Below are 18,329 nucleotides of genomic sequence, written 5' to 3'. Positions count from 1 at the left end.
TCCCCGTCCCCAGACCCTCTGGCAGCTACCAGATCTCTCCCAACTGATCCTCAGCTTTCCATACACTAAGGAGGGGTTTTCTTCATTACAGCACTTGGCAGCACTGTGTCCATCCTGACCACATCGGTAGCAGAAGAATTGACCTTTCCCCCTTCGCTTGGGTGGGATGGTGGCTCTAAGTGCGGGCTTCTCAATCGTCACAGTTTGAGGCTTCTTATTCCTGGAAGTCTTAACTCGGTCAATGGTACTTTGCAGCTCAGCTATCCGTTCCGTCAGGACCTGCATTTGTTGGGCAAGTTCTTCTCTGGTGCTCACTATCAGTACACTGGCCATTTGCAGTGGTGTTGTGCTGGCTGGATCAGATGTTTGGGCTTCCCAAAACTCACTGGCAGTCTGCCTTTCTTCCTCCTCTCTGACCTCTTTTATCAGCTGGGAGTAACTTGGGGGATGTTCCTGTCGTTCTCTTAGCTGGAGATGAAGTAGAATCGGGTTCTGATACTGAGTTCCTCTTACAATTTGAGCCAGTCTGGTCTGATCCATCTGCTCAGCAGTCACTGCTCCCCTCATGACAGCTCTCTGAAGTAGTCTCTCCAGTCTCTGTATGTAGGCTGAAGCCTTCTCACCCTTTTGCTGTCGGGAATTAAGGAACTTACAGTAGCTGTCTTCAGGGCCCTCTACGCTCCCAAAGGTGTGTTCAAGGGCCTCTAGGCAGTCCTTCACAGTGATCCCAGGGTCAATGAGCTTCAGGGTGCGAATCACATCTAATGCTGGGCCGCCAAGGCTCTCTATGAGGCATCTTCCCTTTTCTGCACCTGATACGGCCCACACTTGCAGCATTTCAGTGGTATGCTCTAACCAGGGTTCAAACTCCTCCTCCCCAGCAAATGATCTTAACTTACGACAAGAGTTTGACGCAGCATGGGACAGCACAACCTTTTCCAGTGTTTGCCCCAGAGCTTTTGTCCAATCATCAGCCGAGGCTGCAGCCTCTGAGCTAGAAGCAGCTGAGCCAGGGCCCAACAAACCTGACATATTAGCCATTATACAAACAGTAATTTCCTCAAAATATAAGCACAAACAAACAAAATATAAATTGTTTCCCAATGTAGTGGATCACTCAACAGGTGCTTGCGAGGGGTACTGACCCAGGGATTCTGGACGAGCCCCCCAAAATGTAACCCTTCTGCCCGTCAGAGTTGGCAGCAACAAGGGCCGGGTTCAATATCTAGGGGATCCATTCCAATAACACAATGCAAACCGGCTCGAGCCCCCACCCAGTGACCTGGGACAAATATATACAACCCCTGCTGGGCGCCTCCAAGAGGCAATACTTCCCCTCTTGCAAGCACATAGTCTGAGTGTAGCAAAAAGCCTTTTAATAACAGAGAGAAACAATGTGGCATTATGTTGGGGAAACACCACCAACAGGATTCATAACACAACCCATGAGCAAAAAACCCACCCCAAGCAAATTGGGGCATGCCCTTTCCCTTTGGTTCTTGAGTCCAGCAACTCCAAATCACCCAAAGTCCCAAAAGTCTAGTGACCCAAAAGTCTCTGTCCCTGGTCAGGGCAGCCCCAGAGTTCGAAAGTTTATCTGCAGAGCTTTACCTCCCAACCTGGGTGGAGGTGGAGGAGAGGGAGAGGTAAGGGGCACCTTACATGATCTGAAGCTGACCGCCCCACAGCTCCATAGGCCTTCGCTCCGCTCCGCTCGCCGCCCCACAAACTGCTTCGCTCAGCTCGGCTCTGCTCTGCTTCGCGTCCCACAAGCAGCTCCCGCTGGCCTATAAACTGCTCCACCAGCCTGTCCACCAGGCACTCCAGCCGTCCCGCAAACTGCTCCACAATATTTCTTCAGGCTCCCCCACTACTTAACACAACACTCAGTGATTTCAGCTCTTAGTCAGTTCAACTCTTTGGAGAATTTAGCTTGTAGTAGGGGAGCCTCAGTGCTGGTGCACCATTAGCCCAAAATGAGCTCAGCAGCCTGTAACTAGACTCCTAATGGAATCAAAATTAGCTCTGATATTCCACAGTGGAGAGAGAAGGAAGTGCAATTAGCATGTAAGGCCCTCACCAAGGGGCCCATACCACCAAATATTAATACTTGTCCCCAACCTCTCTCAATTCACAGAATTTTGGAACCCATGACCCTTGCCTAGCGAGTGCTGTTCAGTTGATGGTGAGTCCCTCCATCATAACAAAAGGCCCAGTACAGTTCCAAGCACAGTTCCCATAATCAGGGTAATAACAATTTATTCTTCCTGCCCCAATAACAGAGACACTGGGGATCCCACAGCAGCCAAAGTGACCATTTGGGTAGCTATGGCCTCATTCTAGGCGGGGTGAGTGTGCCTATGCAAATGAGATCAGCCCCGGAAGTTCTTTTCCACAACTTGCCACACCTCACCACCAGATGTCAGGGTGGAGCTCATCCTGACACTGCTCACACACACAAATACTGGGGAACAGCCATTCTGGCTCGGACTATTTGTTATCATGCCCAAGCAGACAAATAATGAGTGGGAAAGCATCTGTGCTTGGTTCTGGTTCTCTGTGCCTGACTGGTCTGTGCAGCACACCAGTGACTGCTCATTTGGGCAGGGCACAGTGCTGGCCTTTATTCATTCCATGCATTAGTCAGAGTGCTGGCTTGGGAGTATCTCTAGCAGGAGGCCTTGGACACGAGAAGAGATCTCCTTTAGAATGAGAGAGCATCCGAAAGGCACCTTCTCCTCTCCTTGCCCTGCAAGAAGCTGCACAGGGCACGGACCTGGCACTACCAGCACTGACTGGGAGCATGGTCCGGAGGGTTTTACTCTGTGACCACAAATGAGATGGGTGAGAAGGGCCCTATTGGATGGGTGAGTTGCCTGTCCATTTGAGACACTGGGCCATTTCCTAACTTCACCTCTGCAGCTCGGCAGAGTTAGCGGAAAGTCTGGATCAATAAGCTTTGCAAACACCAAGACCAGAATGACTCATAAGTTCGTAAGCTACAGTTCATTCAATAGCTGCTGAGCAGCGACACTGTCTGAATGGCTGTACACCCTCCTTTGGGCACATTCTGCTTTCCCACATGAACAAACTAACATGTTCTTCGCTGCTCAAGCCTTTGCTGGTACTGTAGGATGAGAACCACATTTATCTTCCCACTCTCTGCTAAAACAGAAGTGTACCTGGGTAGTTACAACTGGCTGTGACAGACCATGGAAATGAATGGGACCATGTATGTGACAGGGAGAGGATGGCAGGACAGAGCCAAGCAATTGTCCCATACTGTCCTGGGGGAGTTCCTCAAGGCTTTCTCGATGCTACTGTCTGCACATAGCCTGCTCTGCTCACCCCACAGCCAATATGACCCCTTCACAGGCCTGTTCTTTAATAATCCCTCTGTTAGGGGTTCTCTGCTTGTTCAGTATGTGCCATTAGCTAACCCCATTCCCTCTCCCCTGAGAAAGCCCTTACCACTTCCTACACACCCAACCTTGATCTCTGCTGCACATTCAAATACAAACTATACAGCTGGCATTGTCACAGACCCTCTCCCGTGACGATCCAATCCTTTTGTTCCCCTCTGACACTTTTACAATAAAGAGGAAACTTGTTTTCCTTCTTCCGGAGAAAAGGAAAGAAAAATACCTTTTCCTTCTGGGCTTTGATGTTCTTTAACTGTGTTGTATTTTTCAGATTTCACGCTGGAAGGCGCTATAAAAACTCCATATCATCTGCCTCAGCTCCGAAGGGCTGACCAGTGTGCTAGCAGATGCCTGTCCCAACCTGGGCTGGCTTTATTACCAAAGAAATGAACACCACAAAGTTAGGTTTAAGCCTCCTTCCTCAGTTGGGCTGCTTCTCAGCTTCCTATCCCAGAATTGCTCAGCCTACACTCTAGATCCTCTCATTCCAGAGAGCCACTCCCTACTCCATTATGTCCAGGATGGGTAAGAAGCCACCTGCCTCTGGTAGTCACAGCAGCGCCCTGTTACCCAGAATAATTTACACCTAGAACTGCAAGTGATCTATGGTACACAAGGGTCTGGGAGCAACACCAGCCCAGCGCGCCAGCCACCGAATATGCTTTTGAGAAAAGCTCTCTCGAGCAGTCTATACATATTACCTCTCACTTCTAGGTGTCAGGAATGGCTTAAACGTAGGTGCCATATTGACAGATGCTAAGCCTGGCCTTGACCAATAGGATGAAAAGATAATGCCTGTATGTGATGATCGTTAAAGATAACAGACACCCTTCCAAAGCAGCCCAGTACACAAACTTCAATCTCAAGCAAGACAATTAATCTGGCAAATTTCTTAACTACGTATTTAAGTGGTTTTGTTTAAACTCCCTCTTATAAGGAACATTTCATAAGGAAGAGCCTTTCAAAGCCATTCGAAAATTAAATTCAAGCCAGCTTCAAGCCAGCTAGATCAACCTGCAGGGAGTAAGGGCAGACTCTGGCTATGAAATGACCTAATCAACTCTTTTTGTCCGGTAGGTAAATATTAGCTAGAGAACCCCAGCTGTGGCCAAAGAGAAATCGAAGCATGTTCTCACAGTGGGAAAGGGAAGCAATTTCATAACAATGTCTGGAGTGCAAAGCTGGTATTAGGATTTCAAAGCAGGGAACGATTCCCTAGTAGTAATTTGAAGTTAGAAACATTAAATCAGCAAAAGAACACGTCTGTGTCTTAAGTCTCCAATGCACTAGTCATGTCAAATAACTGATAAAGCAAGGCAGGTTTAGACTGTACACCCTGGGACCAGGAAATTCACCACTGAATCTATGCAAAACTGTATAGGCCTGAGCCAGGAGCCTCACAAACTGAACAAACAATGGAGCAAGTGGCTGGAGTAGCACTAAGAAGTGGGTTCAGGGACAGTACTGTAAGTGCCGGGGGTGGGGGTATTGATTAAGTGCCGAAATAGAAGGACGATGGATGAAGATAAAAAAGGGCTGGTGTTTTGGGTGGGCTGGGGAGTGTCTGGCTCGACTGGTGCCTCTTGTTCATTGGATCAGATCCTCAATCCCTCAACAAAATCAGAAAATCCTCTTGTAAGAGAAACAGCCACCACAGGCATTGTTCTGAAAACGCCCCTGTCTGGAACCGAGTAGCAGGCAGCCCATTGAGCGCTGTCAGTTATGAGCAACCACCTCACCCCTGAACAGGGCACAGAATCAGTGCGCGGCAATGCGCGCACACGGACACGCGCCCTGCGCACACACCAGGCTCCCCGTGAGGTCCCTCTGAGCTGAGTTCAAGTCGACGCCGAGGGTATGTCTGCACTGCAGTTGCCACAAGCGGCACAGTCCTGGTGCTGCAGCGGCGCAGATGTTGCACCGTCACGAAGGTACCTCCAGCAACGTAGTATCCACCTCTCTGAGAGGCAGGAGCGAGGCTGACGGAAGAATCCTTCTGCCCACCTAGCCACATCCCCACCAGTGATTAGGTCGACCTGACGATGGCCATCCGGACAGGACATTCTGCACAGCCCTGAGCGACGTAGCGAGGCTGACCTAAGTTTTAGGTGAAGCCCAGGCCACGGGACCGTTCAGGATTAGCACCAGCAGGGCAGTGCGGAAGGACCCGATCACAGGTCCTGGATTTCCCTGAAACAGGCTGAACTGACATCCAAGAGGAAGTGGGAACAAAGAGGCTCCTGCAGAGCTCTGCCTAGAGAGTATCCCAGCTGCAAACAGCTCAAGTGCAGGGGCCACCTGGGTGCAAATACACCCAATCTCCATGCAGACAGTGTTGCTGGAGGCAGCCAGAGCTGAGGGTCTATCCGGGGGGGGACTAGTGTAGAGCTTGGAGATCTGGAGTGCCTGCTCTACCACCGACTCCCCGTGTGACCTTGGGAAAGTCACTCAGTCGCTCTGTGCCTCAGCTCCCCCCCTACACATGGGCTGGTGTGACGATAAATGCACTACAGATTACCAGATGCTGTGTCAGTAACTGAGACCCACAGCCACACACTGGTTTGGTATGGCTGCGGGCAGCCCGGGCTCCCAAGGGCCCTGTCTTTGGGAATCCAGCCAAACAAGTCGCTGCTGCCAGCATGTCAGAGTCAGAACTGGCAGTGTGATGGGATGGAGACCAGAGTCAAACAGGAACTGGAACGCCTCACCTATCCCTGGCCTCAGAAACACTTCAGGGGACTGACTGCTTAGTTCAGCTCACTCCATCCTTTCCCACGCAGAACAGTCAAACTCCAGCCCTGGCCACATGCTGGGCTCTCCAGCAATTGCATTAGCAACGTGCAGCTCTCTCCCTTCCCTTGGCACTGCACCTCCCTAGGCAGAGCACAACTAGAGGGCCTCACCAGCCCAGTCTCACCAGGCAGCAGATGGGCAGCACTTGTAGGTCAAGGAGAGCCCTCACTTGAGGGGAATGCAAGGAAAGGTCAGAACTCAGTGTGATGACAGAGTGATATTGTTGGCAGAAATCGACCGGCAAGATGGGAGTGTGGCCAGCGAGTGAGAGCAATATTGCTAGTGGGCTTGGAGCAGTGCCAACAGGTGTCCTTTAATATTGCTGGCCCCTGTGGAATAGCTACTGCTATGCAAGAGCTCAGTCCCCAGGCAGAAAGCGAGAGAGCTGAGAGACCAAATAAGCCTGGGGGAATTCCAGGCGGGATTACACACAGCATTCACTCCGTTTGCCAGTCAGTCGGATATGCTCATCGCCAGGCAGCGTTGGCAGGGCCTTTGCTTTGGGCCACAGGGCTACGGAAATCCCATATTCTGCAGTCTCAGAAATAAGGCTGTGACATAAGACAGAAAAAGAGCAAGTCGTTTCCAGACCTACAAATGGTCTGTTGTTAGCCCTCAGGACTAACTATCTCCAAACAGAAAAGGAGTACTTGTGGCACCTTAGAGACTAACCAATTTATTAGAGCATAAGCTTTCGTGAGCTACAGCTCACTTCCTCAGATTATTCCTCAGATTAAAGCTTATGCTCTAATAAATTGGTTAGTCTCTAAGGTGCCACAAGTACTCCTTTTCTTTTTGCGAATACAGACTAACACGGCTGTTACTCTGAAACCTATCTCCAAACAGGCACTCCTGGAGGTGATATGGGAAGAGCAGAAATGCAGCAATTCATGTGGTGGTTGACGTACACTTCTGAACTGAGCAGTCAGTGTGGGCAGGTGGTGCCCCCAGCTGGCCATAACCACAGTGTGACCAGTCACAATGGGTCAGAACCACCCCACCTTCATTCACAAAAGGAATTCAAAACACCCACCAAAACTCGAGTCTCCAGCCTTCACTGCTCCTAAGGGTCCTCCCTCCCTCCGGCCTGCTCAGCTCACACACTAGATCTTCTCTGCAAAGAACCACCCTCATGTCCTTTTATCCCCAAGGGGTAATGAACATTCTTTTCAGTGAGTCAGCACCATAGGTTTTACTTCCCCAGCAGGATCATCACCTGCTGACAGGGCTCGGGGGCGTGCAGCTAACGCTGCAGCCTTTTACAGACCCTTGTCCATAATGTGCTGCCCTGTCTCACCATCACCCTTATTGCTGGGACTCCCCCCCCGTGCAGCACAAGGGAGGGAGCTACTGCAACTGCTCCACTGCCAAAGATTGGATGAGGGTAGCACTGCGTGGGTAACTGGTCAGTGTCACACACACACAGCTCACGTGGCCAGCCCAGCCCCACCAATAGCTAGGGGGCAGTGAGAAGTGACACTGCCAAGCAGCGCTGATTGACTGCTCCCGCCAGACAATCACAGCCCAATGAGACGCCAATTGCGCACTTGGGGCTAAGGGCAGTGTCTGAATGAGGAAGTATGCACTATTTGTATATTTTATCCCCAGATTCACAGATTTTACGGCCACGAGGGATCATTACGATGCTCTAGTCTGTCCTGCACAGCACACGGAATAGAATTTTACCTAGTGATTAATCCCACAACTTCTGGTTGAACTTTAAAAGAGGTGAAATGATGATGCAACCCTCTAAATGAAAAGCAAACAAAAGTTATGCTTCCAGCTGATCCCTCTGGGCATAGATTTCCAAGGGGCTTCTGAGAGAGCCAGATTAATACTGAATAATAATGGCTGGAGCATCTCTGTTTGAATTTTCCACGCAGAGTCAGCTTGGAGGTTGGAGTTTTTTGCTAATTTGTTTTGTTTAGAGGACTTGAAAATGTTACTTTTCAAAAAGGTAAAAAGAAAAACTCCAGGAAACCTAGCAGTTCCTACATGTTTCCGAAATTATGTTTTCTGATACTGTGGAAACAAGTCACGCAGTAAATAAAGACGATGTAACTTCTCAAAATGGAGGTAAGTGATCTGATGGACCAGGATGTTCCTCCAGAGTAATTTATTAATGTCTATACTATGCATATGGCAGACATTGAGAGCTCTCAGGCTACCATGGATTGAGTACTTAACTCACCACATGTGGGGAACAACACACAGTACTGAACAGGGAGATAACAGCAAGTAGAGCTAGAATGGCATCTGCAATAAATGAGGACCCTGGTAGAGCTGACAGGCCTGCACACACAACATCCTCCCTCCCCACTATGCCTGCAGTGATCATTGGTGGAGTTTAAACTGTGGGTCTTCAGTGCTAAAAGTACAAGACCCTCTCACTTGTGCTAATCAAGAAACTCCATTAGCTGGCTACTCTAATAAACTCTTATTTACTGGTGTGGGAGGAGAGGACAAAGACACACTCCTGGTGCAGGTGGCTAGAGACACTATCCAGTTTAATGTGCACAGACAGTGCATACAACATTGATGCACAATACCTGCATAGATCTCAACCCATCTGAAGGCCAACATGTCTCCCCTGCAGCAGATACTCACAGTTGTCGCGTACTGAATATCCTTCCAGATGGAGGTTTCCCGGGAAATGTCCGAGGCCTCAAACAGGTTCTCCAAGATAACCTCCCCTATCATGTCATGCCTGGAGAACCTGTCAAAGTCGAAGACACTCAGGTGGAGTTTCCTGCTAGTCAGCTCCTCATAGGGCACAGGGAAGTGGAAGGACTCATCGAAGGTGGGGTTCAGAGTCTTCCTGTGGACTCGCGTCTGGAACTTGCGCTTCCTGTCAGGCAGGAGGTAGATCTTGACGTAGGGGTCTGAGCTGCCACAGAAATCCTTGGCTGGCAGGTCAAAGGCCTTGAGGATCCGCACAATCAGTGTCTCATTCTCATAGTCATATTTGAGGGTGAAGTTTATTTTCCCACAGGTTTTTGCCGCCTCCTTCTTGGGGTCCTCGGAGTCCACAGACTTTTGCTTATAAAGCTCTGGTTTAATCCTGCCAATGCTGGTTGGCTGCTCGGCCTCAAGGGGCAGGTCTGTGCCATAGTCCATGCTGGACACGTGCATCTGCCGAGGCAGGTGCCTCTTGAAGGAAATGTGCCTGCAGGGGAAGAGGACAGTTGTACACTTTGCCTGGCGCATTCACACAGCTCCCTCCCAAGATGAGCCCAAGCAGAGCTGGGAATGGGAGAAAGAGGGGAACAGGTGCTCGTGCTGTCTGTGGGGAAACTCTGAGCTGGTTATGGGCTAGGGGCATTAGGCTCTCTTCCTGGATCTGCAATGGAAACATCCCAGCCTATCTTGCAGAGGTGCCGCCTCCCATCTCACACACAGAGACGTGCCTGCGACTGAGGAGCCTAGATAACAAGCAGACACCCAGGGTCCTTCCAGTTCTCATTTGTTCTCCTTCCATGCCCCTGTGACACAAATGAGAGCAAATACTCTGTGTCCAAGCCAGAGCCCATAGGCCGGGGAGACTCTGCAGCTCTCTCGCCCTTTTCCATTGCCAGACCCTGGCACTAAACTTCCTTCCCCTCAGAATTCACAGAACTGTGAAAGCCAGGCAAGCAGAGGCAGGACTAGCTAAGATGGCTGCCTTCGGGCCCCTGCTGCACCCAGACCTCCCCAACAGATGCCAATCGGGTAGTGGCACATGCAGACCTAGCAGGCTGGGTCCTCATCTCGCGTGGAAGCTGCTCCAGCCCCAGGGGACCTCAGCATTAAAAGCATTTCATGCTACTTCAGATACATTTTTCATGTTTCCCTCTGACAGGAAGGGGCTCAGAGAGGCCCTGCTGATTTCCCAGTACAGGTTCTCTGTGCTCTAGCAGGATGCTGCTGTTGTTGTTCACTTTAATGGTCTCTGCAGGGCTGCAGAATCTCCCCCTGCGTGAGCTGAGTGGCTCCTCTCAGTTCTTCCTTTTGCTCTGTAGCTAAAAACTGAGAACTCAAGGAGCCCCCATTCCCTGCCTGATCACCCATAACCTGCCTCACTCCCAAAGCTGGGCCTGCACCACACAGTGCTGAGCCTGCCAGTTGCCCGGTGGGGTGTGAGAGGCCATGTGAAAGCATGGCAGGATCCCCTGGGGCAGCAGCCTAGGTACTGCTGAATCATTGGGGCAGGTACAGCTCATTAGACTTTCCCTGAATACAAGGGGAGGGGGCAGCACCCCTCTGGCAGAGGACTCTAGGGCCTGGGGACTGTGGAGCATCCAAGAGAGGGGAGAAGGCTGACACTGGGGGTCATGTAGCTTGGCTTTGGAATTACCCTTCCTTAATATAGCAGGCCCCGAGGAAGATGAACTCAAACTGGAAGCGGTACCAAGAAGGGCTACTAGATGACAAGGAGGATGGAGAGCTTGGCGGGTTTAGCCTAGCAACACAACGGCTGACAGGGATGCGACTGCTGCCTGTAAGCACATCGGGGTAAACACCAGGGAGGGAGAGGCGCTGTTTAAGTGAAGGACGGTGTGGGCACAAGAACTAATGGCAATGAACTGGCCATGAATACATTTAGACTGGAAATGAGAAGCTGGTTCCTACCCATCAAAGGAGGGAGGCTCTGGAACAGCCTCCCAATAGGAGCAGTGGGGCCAACCAGCTAACCAGCTTTACGACGGCTGTTAGCGATGCATTTATGAACAGGGTTATGTGACAGGGCTGCCTGTGAGAGCAGGGAACTGGACTCAGGAGGGCTAGGGGGAGTTTTGACTTGGCAGTGAGTGTGTCGTGGTTGTGTGGAGCTGGATGGGGATCTCACCAGGCACTAGGAGGGTACAGAATGAAAATGTGCGTGCCTGGCATTCAGCTAGCACAGGAAGGAGCGATTTGGAAATAAATCCAAGAACAGTCCCTGCTCCAGCACTTGTCTCTACCCTACCTGCAGCCTCAACACCCACAGCAGCTGGACCTGCTACAGAGACGTCTCATGTGCCTGATTTGATCATTCAGACCCATCCACATGCATTAATTAGGGATTCAAGAGGATACTCAGCTATGCAATACTCAGTACAGGGAAGCAGCCCCAGGGCAGCGAATCAAACAAAGGAGGGCAGCGTTAGCAGCTTGATCTCTGGTTTTGATGTGGCACTTAGGGGCCAGAAATGATGTGACAGGACGATAATTAAAGTGCACAAAAGAAACAGGGCTGCTACCCAGGGGGCCTTCTCCACTATGCAAATCTTGGAGCCCAGGTGAATTTTGAGTGTGTCACAAAGGCCAACGTGCTGTGTCTCTTTCTTGGAGGTTTGTACATGATTTTTTCCATGCAGTTTCGTACCTCCGTACATCTGAGGAAGGTGCAAGAGGGAGATGAGTGACGATAACACATCCGCACCATTATCCCAAATACCCCTCTGTAACTCAGGGTGCAGTGAAATGTTTGCCAGTGGAGTCTGACACAAATTCCTGTTTAATTTTTTTCTCTGTTGCATCTTGGGGGTGAATTTAATGATGCAAGTGACTATGAAAAACTAGCAGGGCTGGCATACCGTCGGCAGGCCCCGGCAAGCTGTCCCCACACATGCTCAGCCTGACCCAGCTTTTACCCTCTCTTGTGCATGAAAGGTGCTGGAGAGGCAGAGCGTGTGTGTGTTTGTGTGTGCACAAAGAGGGGGGTCTGGGCATGTGTGCAGTGTTTGTGTGCACAGTGTTGTGTGCACATGCTGCACGTGTGTCATGTGTCCATGTGACTGAGCTGCCCGAAAAGCAATGCAATGGTCACAGACAAAGCCTGGCATAATTCCAGCTGTCACAAGCTGAGCTTTTGTTCCCCTTCAAACGGGAGACTGAGATGTGTGTCTTGTATGCTGGGCGCCAATGCAAGCAGAGTTCTGAGCAACAGCTGCCTGCACGGTGGTGCTGCCCACCTCACTGGGGTTGTGGCCAGCACTTCAGCCAGAAGCATGGACTCAGCTCCCTGCCCTTGTTTCCCAGACTCTGGACACAGGGAGAATTTTTGGATTCTCCCCCAGACTAGCCATCCAAGGCCCATGCATCTCACCTCTAATGTTAATGACTCTCATGCACAGGCCTTTGGGCTGCGGCTGGGGCAGCAATGAGCCATTGATCAGGGGCACTGGCAAGCAGCTACTCCTACGCCTGGCCAGCAAGTGATACTTCAATTCTGTTTATCCAGTGAGTCCTGCTGTGAGCCAGAGAAGCAAGAAGAGAGCAAAGGGGTCTAATTCTATCTGACAATATACCAATCCTTCCCTCGCCCTGTCTGTGCTGTCACAAAATTAAAGTGGCCACAAGCATATTGACAGCTTGACACAATGAGGGCAAGTCACAGTAACAGGGTTTGAATCTTTTACTTTTAATCAAGAGCCTATTCTAAGATTAATACGACAGCTGGTTCAAAACCAAACAAATCTTTGGCAAACGCTCCAGCATGGGGATGGGTGTATTTCCTTCAGCCCCACTCGGTACATCTCCCCTCAGGCTCAGACATAGTTCTTACATATCGAACAACAAATAATTATTAAGAACACACCCAAGGCAAGCCAGTTGCCGGAAACTAGAGGTACGTGTTATCACACATTCTCAATAATCAAACAGCATTGAGCCCAGGGTATAACTACCCTGTTGGGTGTAAGTTAGACACGTACACATATCTAGGGTCGCTAGTGTAGAGTGATATAATATCTGATTCCTTGTGAGTTAGTTAATAACCGTTTTGGAAAGTCTGACTTCCCATTGCTGAGCTCCAGGACTGATCAGATGGGATGAATCATCCAGGCTAAACTTGAACATGAAGAACGCCCCTGTTACACATCATGGGGATTCTTTCAGGGGCCCATGGAGCCCCTCTGGTTTAGGCACAGAAGCCAAGAAGCTGCAGGCTGTACTCTAGCTTTTAGGGCTTCTCTCTAGCGCCAGGCAGACATTAGAAACAATAAAAGAAAAGGAGGACTTGTGGCACCTTAGAGACTAACAAAATTTGAGCATAAACTTTTGTGAGCTACAGCTCACTTCGTGAATGCATCCGATGAAGTGAGCTGTAGCTCACGAAAGCTTATGCTCAAATAAATTTGTTAGTCTCTAAGGTGCCACAAGTCCTCCTTTTCTTTTTGCGGATACAGACTAACACAGCTGCTACTCTGAAACTAGAAACAATGGTTCGCTTTTGTTGGCAGCTCAGTGCCACTTACTACTGAACTTCCAGAGACAGCGTTTCTCCCCTATGGAAAGGCACCACCTGGTAAATTTAGTTGAAGTCATTCCCAAGGAGTAGTGCAGTGGGAGCGGACTTGGGGAACATGGGCTGGGACATACATGAGGGATATAGAACCTAACAGCCTCTGCCCACAGACCATGTCAATGGATACCTACAGCATCTCTAATCCTCTCTTGGTTTGCTGGCCAGGCTCCATTCTTCTTCAGCCTGTGCTCAGGATTACTGTACCTTCTGTAAATTCAGGGAACAACATCTCCCTGAGAAACCCAACCTCCCCCCAACAGTTGCTAACTCCATCCTTGACCACCTCCTGGAAGAGTAGGCAAATAGTCTTTGACCAATGGCCAACAACGCAGCTCCACCTCCAGCCACCAGGAGGTGCTATATTAACAAGGAAACTTACATCTCTTCTATGTATGGGGCAAAACTGTCTCTTCTTGCAGGCTCATGCTAGTAAGAATCCAACCGAAGCCTGAACTTACGCCTCTTGCTTTAAGTGCCAACAGTCGCCAAGGTGTGGGGTGTCTGGGAAGGCCTGCAGATCAGCCCAGGTATTGCACAGCTTCTTAAATGCAAGGCTCTCAGAATGTAAATGGAAAAGCCATTTCAGCCAAGCTCGTGGCGCCGATCTGCACAGACCCACGCGGTCTCCATGCTGCACGGAGCACAGCACTGCACTCACCTGGTGGACGATGCCGGCTCTGTTGTTTGCCTCTGTAGCCGAGCGTGCCGCATGATATGGTCTTTCATGGACATCTGGACCTCGGCTGGGATATCCGGCGAGGTGTGGCTGATCTTCACAGCTGCCTCCAGGAAGCCAAGCGTGCCTGTGTCCTTTAGCTTGTCTGCCATGGTCTCCTGGTTGCAGGCCGCCTCGCTCTGGGAGACGTTAGAAGAAATGGCCTTGTTCCTCCAGGGCACCCAGCACAGCTTCCAAAAGAGAAAGAGAAAAACTGCCACCAAGGCGAGGCCACACACACTAACTATCACTGCAAGGAGGCTGATGGAGAGCTCTAAGGGCAGGAGAGGTGAGGGTGACACACAGGCAGGGAGCAGGAGGGGCAGGGAGGGAGAAGAGAAAAGAAAAGAAAAGAAAAGATGGCTGTGAGAAAGCTGTAAGGTAAAATGAGAAGATGGTCCAAGCTGGCTTGTCTTGTCTCTACACCGGGCCCTGCAGTTCTGTGCGTGACCGCTGAACACGCACAGGTCCCCTGTCGCGCGCTGGACTCAGACAGACTGAGTCAGCAGAAGGGGCAGGGACGAGAAGGGGCAGGGGCTGCAAGGCTACCAGGCAATAGCGATCTCTGCTGTGAATGGTTCAGAACGCTCAGATTCAGGGGTAAAACTACAATTGATCTGGCTCATTGGCACTGTCAGATATTGAGTTTGCACTTGGGTTTGTGTCCCTAGCAGGCCGCTTAGCCGCAAGCCTGACTGCAGAACTGCGGTGGGACCGAGCTTTAATAAACCACCCTGGAGACGCACCTTTCTGCTGTTATGGCAGAACGTGCCTTCCACTGCAAAACACGGGCTTTCTGATGTGCTATTAAAAACCCACTGCCATGACTCTCAAAGGCAGGCTGGTTATTGGCCTATTAAAGTGCACCTTCCATCCAGTTGTGCTCATGGAGAATACAAAACCACAGGCTGCTGACACAGTGAAATCAAATAGAGAGGGAGGTTTTATAGCAGGCAGTACATGTTCTCCCCTGCATTAAATAAAACAGACAAACCCAAAGTGAAAGCTGACACTGTCCTCTGGCTGTTTGGTCATTTTCCCTTATATGGTGTAGGTTTCAGGTTTTAAATCTCTTCTCTGGAGAGGGAAGAGGGTTCATAGCAATAGTGGAAGAATCATGGAACAAATAAAGAGCATGCACATGACATGGGGTTTAATAGGATCCACAATATCTCAGAACAGGATAGGACAGTTTATTTTTACATCACTTTTTGCAGCATATTAATGGACAAATCACTGATATAACATCGTAGGAAGATTCCTCCCCATAGCCTAGATTCTGGCACTTTGGCATATATGAAGAAGAGACGGCCCACTCAGCATCGACGTGTGCCCTGGGACTTTGGGAGCTGAGGTAGGTCTGTGCACAGAGTTGCAAATAACCGTTTTGGTAGTTTTGGATTTGAGTACACAACTGCACATTTGTTCCCCTGCCTAGCTGTGCAGCTTAGTGACCATTAAAGCTATATTCCAGGATCTAGCCAAGACTCTCAGGTGCAAAATGGGTAACAGAAAAACAGGCAAAAAGGGAAAAATCTCAATGTTCCAAAATGTGGTCCGAAGTGAAACTGTGCCCCCTGTTGTCCTGTGTACGTGCAGACAGTTGGGCCATGGGTTGACATGCAGAAAATAAAGCTCACACGGTCAGTACCCAAAGCTCTCAAGAACCTGGGTTGCCACAGTATTGTTAAAAGAAAAGGAGTACTTGTGGCACCTTAGAGACTAACAAATTTATTTGAGCAGAAGCTTTCATAAGCTACAGCTCACTTCATCCGATGCATTCAGTGGAAAATACAGTGGGAAGATTTATATACATACAGAACATGAAACAATGGGTGTTACCATACACACTGTAATGAGAGTGATCAGGTAAGGTGAGCTATTACTAGCAGGAGGGAGGGTGGAGGGGAAGAGGGGACCTTTTGTACTGATAATCAAGGTGGGCCATTTCCAGCAGTTGATAAGAACGTCTGAGGAACATCTATATCACATTGGTAGATGTGCAGTGTATTTTCCACTGAATGCATCCAGTGAAGTGAGCTGTAGCTCACAAAAGCTTATGCTCAAATAAATTGGTTAGTCTCTAAGGTGCCACAAGTACTCCTTTTCTTTTTGCGGATACAGACTAACACGGCTGCTACTCTGAAACCTATGCCTACCTACATGCCTCCAGCTTTCATCCAGACCACACCACATGATCCATTGTCTACAGCCAAGCTCTACGATACAACCGCATTTGCGCCAAACCCTCAGACAGAGACAAACACCTACAAGATCTCTATCAAACATTCTTACAACTACAATACCCACCTGCTGAAGTGAAGAAACAGATTGACAGAGCCAGAAGAGTACCCAGAAGTCACCTACTACCGGACAGGCCCAACAAAGAAAATAACAGAACACCACTAGCCATCACCTTCAGCCCCCAACTAAAACCTTTCCAGCGCATCATCAAGTATCTACAACCTATCCTGAAGGACGACCCATCGCTCTCACAGATCTTGGGAGACAGGCCAGTCCTTGCTTACAGACAGCCCCCCAACCTGAAGCAAATACTCACCAGCAACCACACACCACACAACAGAACCACTAACCCAGGAACCTATCCTTGCAACAAAGCCCATTGCCAACTATGTTCACATCTATTCAGGGGACACCATCATAGGGCCTAATCACATCAGGCACACTATCAGAAGCTCGTTCACCTACACATCTACCAATGTGATATACGCCATCATGTGCCAGCAATGCCCCTCTGCCACGTACATTGGCCAAACTAGACAGTCTCTACGTAAAAGAATAAATGGACACAAATCGGACGTCAAGAATTATAACATTCAAAAACCAGTCGGAGAACACTTCAACCTCTTCGGTCAGTAGATTACAGACCTAAAAGTGGCAATTCTTCAACAAAAAAACTTCAGAAACAGACTCCAATGAGAGACTGCTGAATTGGAATTAATTTGCAAACTGGATATAATTAACTTAGGCTTAAATAAAGACTGGGAGTGGATGGGTCATTAACAAAGTAAAACTATTTCCCCCTGTATATTCCCCTCCCCACACTGTTCCTCAGACGTTCTTGTCAACTGCTGGAAATTAATAACCTTGATTATCACTACAAAAGGTTTTATTCCCCCCCCCCCACTCTCCTGCTGGTAATAGCTCACCTTACCTGATCACTCTCATTACAGAGTGTATGGTAATACCCATTGTTTCATGTTCTCTGTGTATATAAATCTCCCCACTGTATTTTCCACTGAATGCATCGGATGAAGTGAGCTGTAGCTCACGAAAGCTTATGCTCAAATAAATTTGTTAGTCTCTAAGGTGCCACAAGTACTCCTTTTCTTTTTGCGGATACAGACTAACACGGCTGCTACTCTGAAACCTGTCAGTATTGTTAAGGTATTTACAGAACTAAAATTAACACTTGCTGAATACCACAAACCCAATCAAGCCATCGAGATACTCGAAGGAATATAACAGAAGCATCTGCTGGACGTTCAAACCATCTGGTGTGAAGTGGAACTAACGAGACCCACTGGGTACCTGCCTACTTTCCCCACACTGCACTGCGGGGCAGACTCTGAGCTCCTTGCCCAGTTCTCTCGAACCATATCTGTGTGAGGAGTGCCAGGCCTCTGCTCTACCAAAGGGGCCAGCACAATGGAGCTCAAACCAGCTCCAGGAAGCAAAGAGACAGAGGCTTTCATTGGTTGGAACAGCCCTTGAGAGAGCAACCATAACTGTGGCCACCCCTGGGCAGGACTCTCCCGCTCTCCCAGGACAGGTGTTGAGGGAAGAGAAGGAATGATGGAAAGAGGGAGAGACGGACTGGGACGGATAATGACAAGAACAGGTAAAGAGACACCCTAGGAGGAGGGCGGGTGAGTACAATGTCTCAGGGAAGGAGCAAAGTATACAGAGGTTGTAACAATAAACAGGAGAGTTGCACAGAATAAAGAGACGTGAGGACAGGACACAGAGAGCAGCTGGATGGGAGAGCTGGGGCTGATCAGAACCCTCCCTGCCTACAGTCCCAGAAAATTGTTATTTTCTGCTACCGCTGGGCTTGTCACACACAACGGAGAATCCGGAGAGTGTGCTGTTTTCAAACCAGCCTTTTTAT

At 49.5% G+C, this 18,329-nt stretch overlaps 1 protein-coding gene across 5 annotated transcripts in view; it reads right to left on the bottom strand.

The window, feature by feature from the left end:
- The window catches only part of SYT6 (synaptotagmin 6), a 94,870-nt gene that overhangs the window by 36,604 nt on the left and 39,937 nt on the right, over positions 1-18,329 (bottom strand). For 3 of the 5 annotated variants that reach the window (XM_073320221.2, XM_073320220.2, XM_073320216.2), the window contains exons 2-3: positions 14,141-14,471; positions 8,823-9,381 (exon numbers count right to left, since the gene is read on the bottom strand). In XM_073320221.2, the coding sequence (XP_073176322.1) occupies positions 8,823-9,381; positions 14,141-14,471 (890 nt within the window). The remainder of the gene's footprint in view (positions 1-8,822; positions 9,382-14,140; positions 14,472-18,329) is intronic. The other 2 variants (XM_073320217.2, XM_073320218.2) reach the window with 1 other exon arrangement.

This window comes from Lepidochelys kempii, chromosome 21 (assembly GCF_965140285.1).
Source record: "Lepidochelys kempii isolate rLepKem1 chromosome 21, rLepKem1.hap1, whole genome shotgun sequence".
NCBI lineage: Eukaryota > Metazoa > Chordata > Testudines > Cheloniidae > Lepidochelys > Lepidochelys kempii.
The sequence above is the reverse complement of the archived record's forward strand: the minus strand, read 5'-3'. Positions and strand labels throughout refer to the sequence as shown.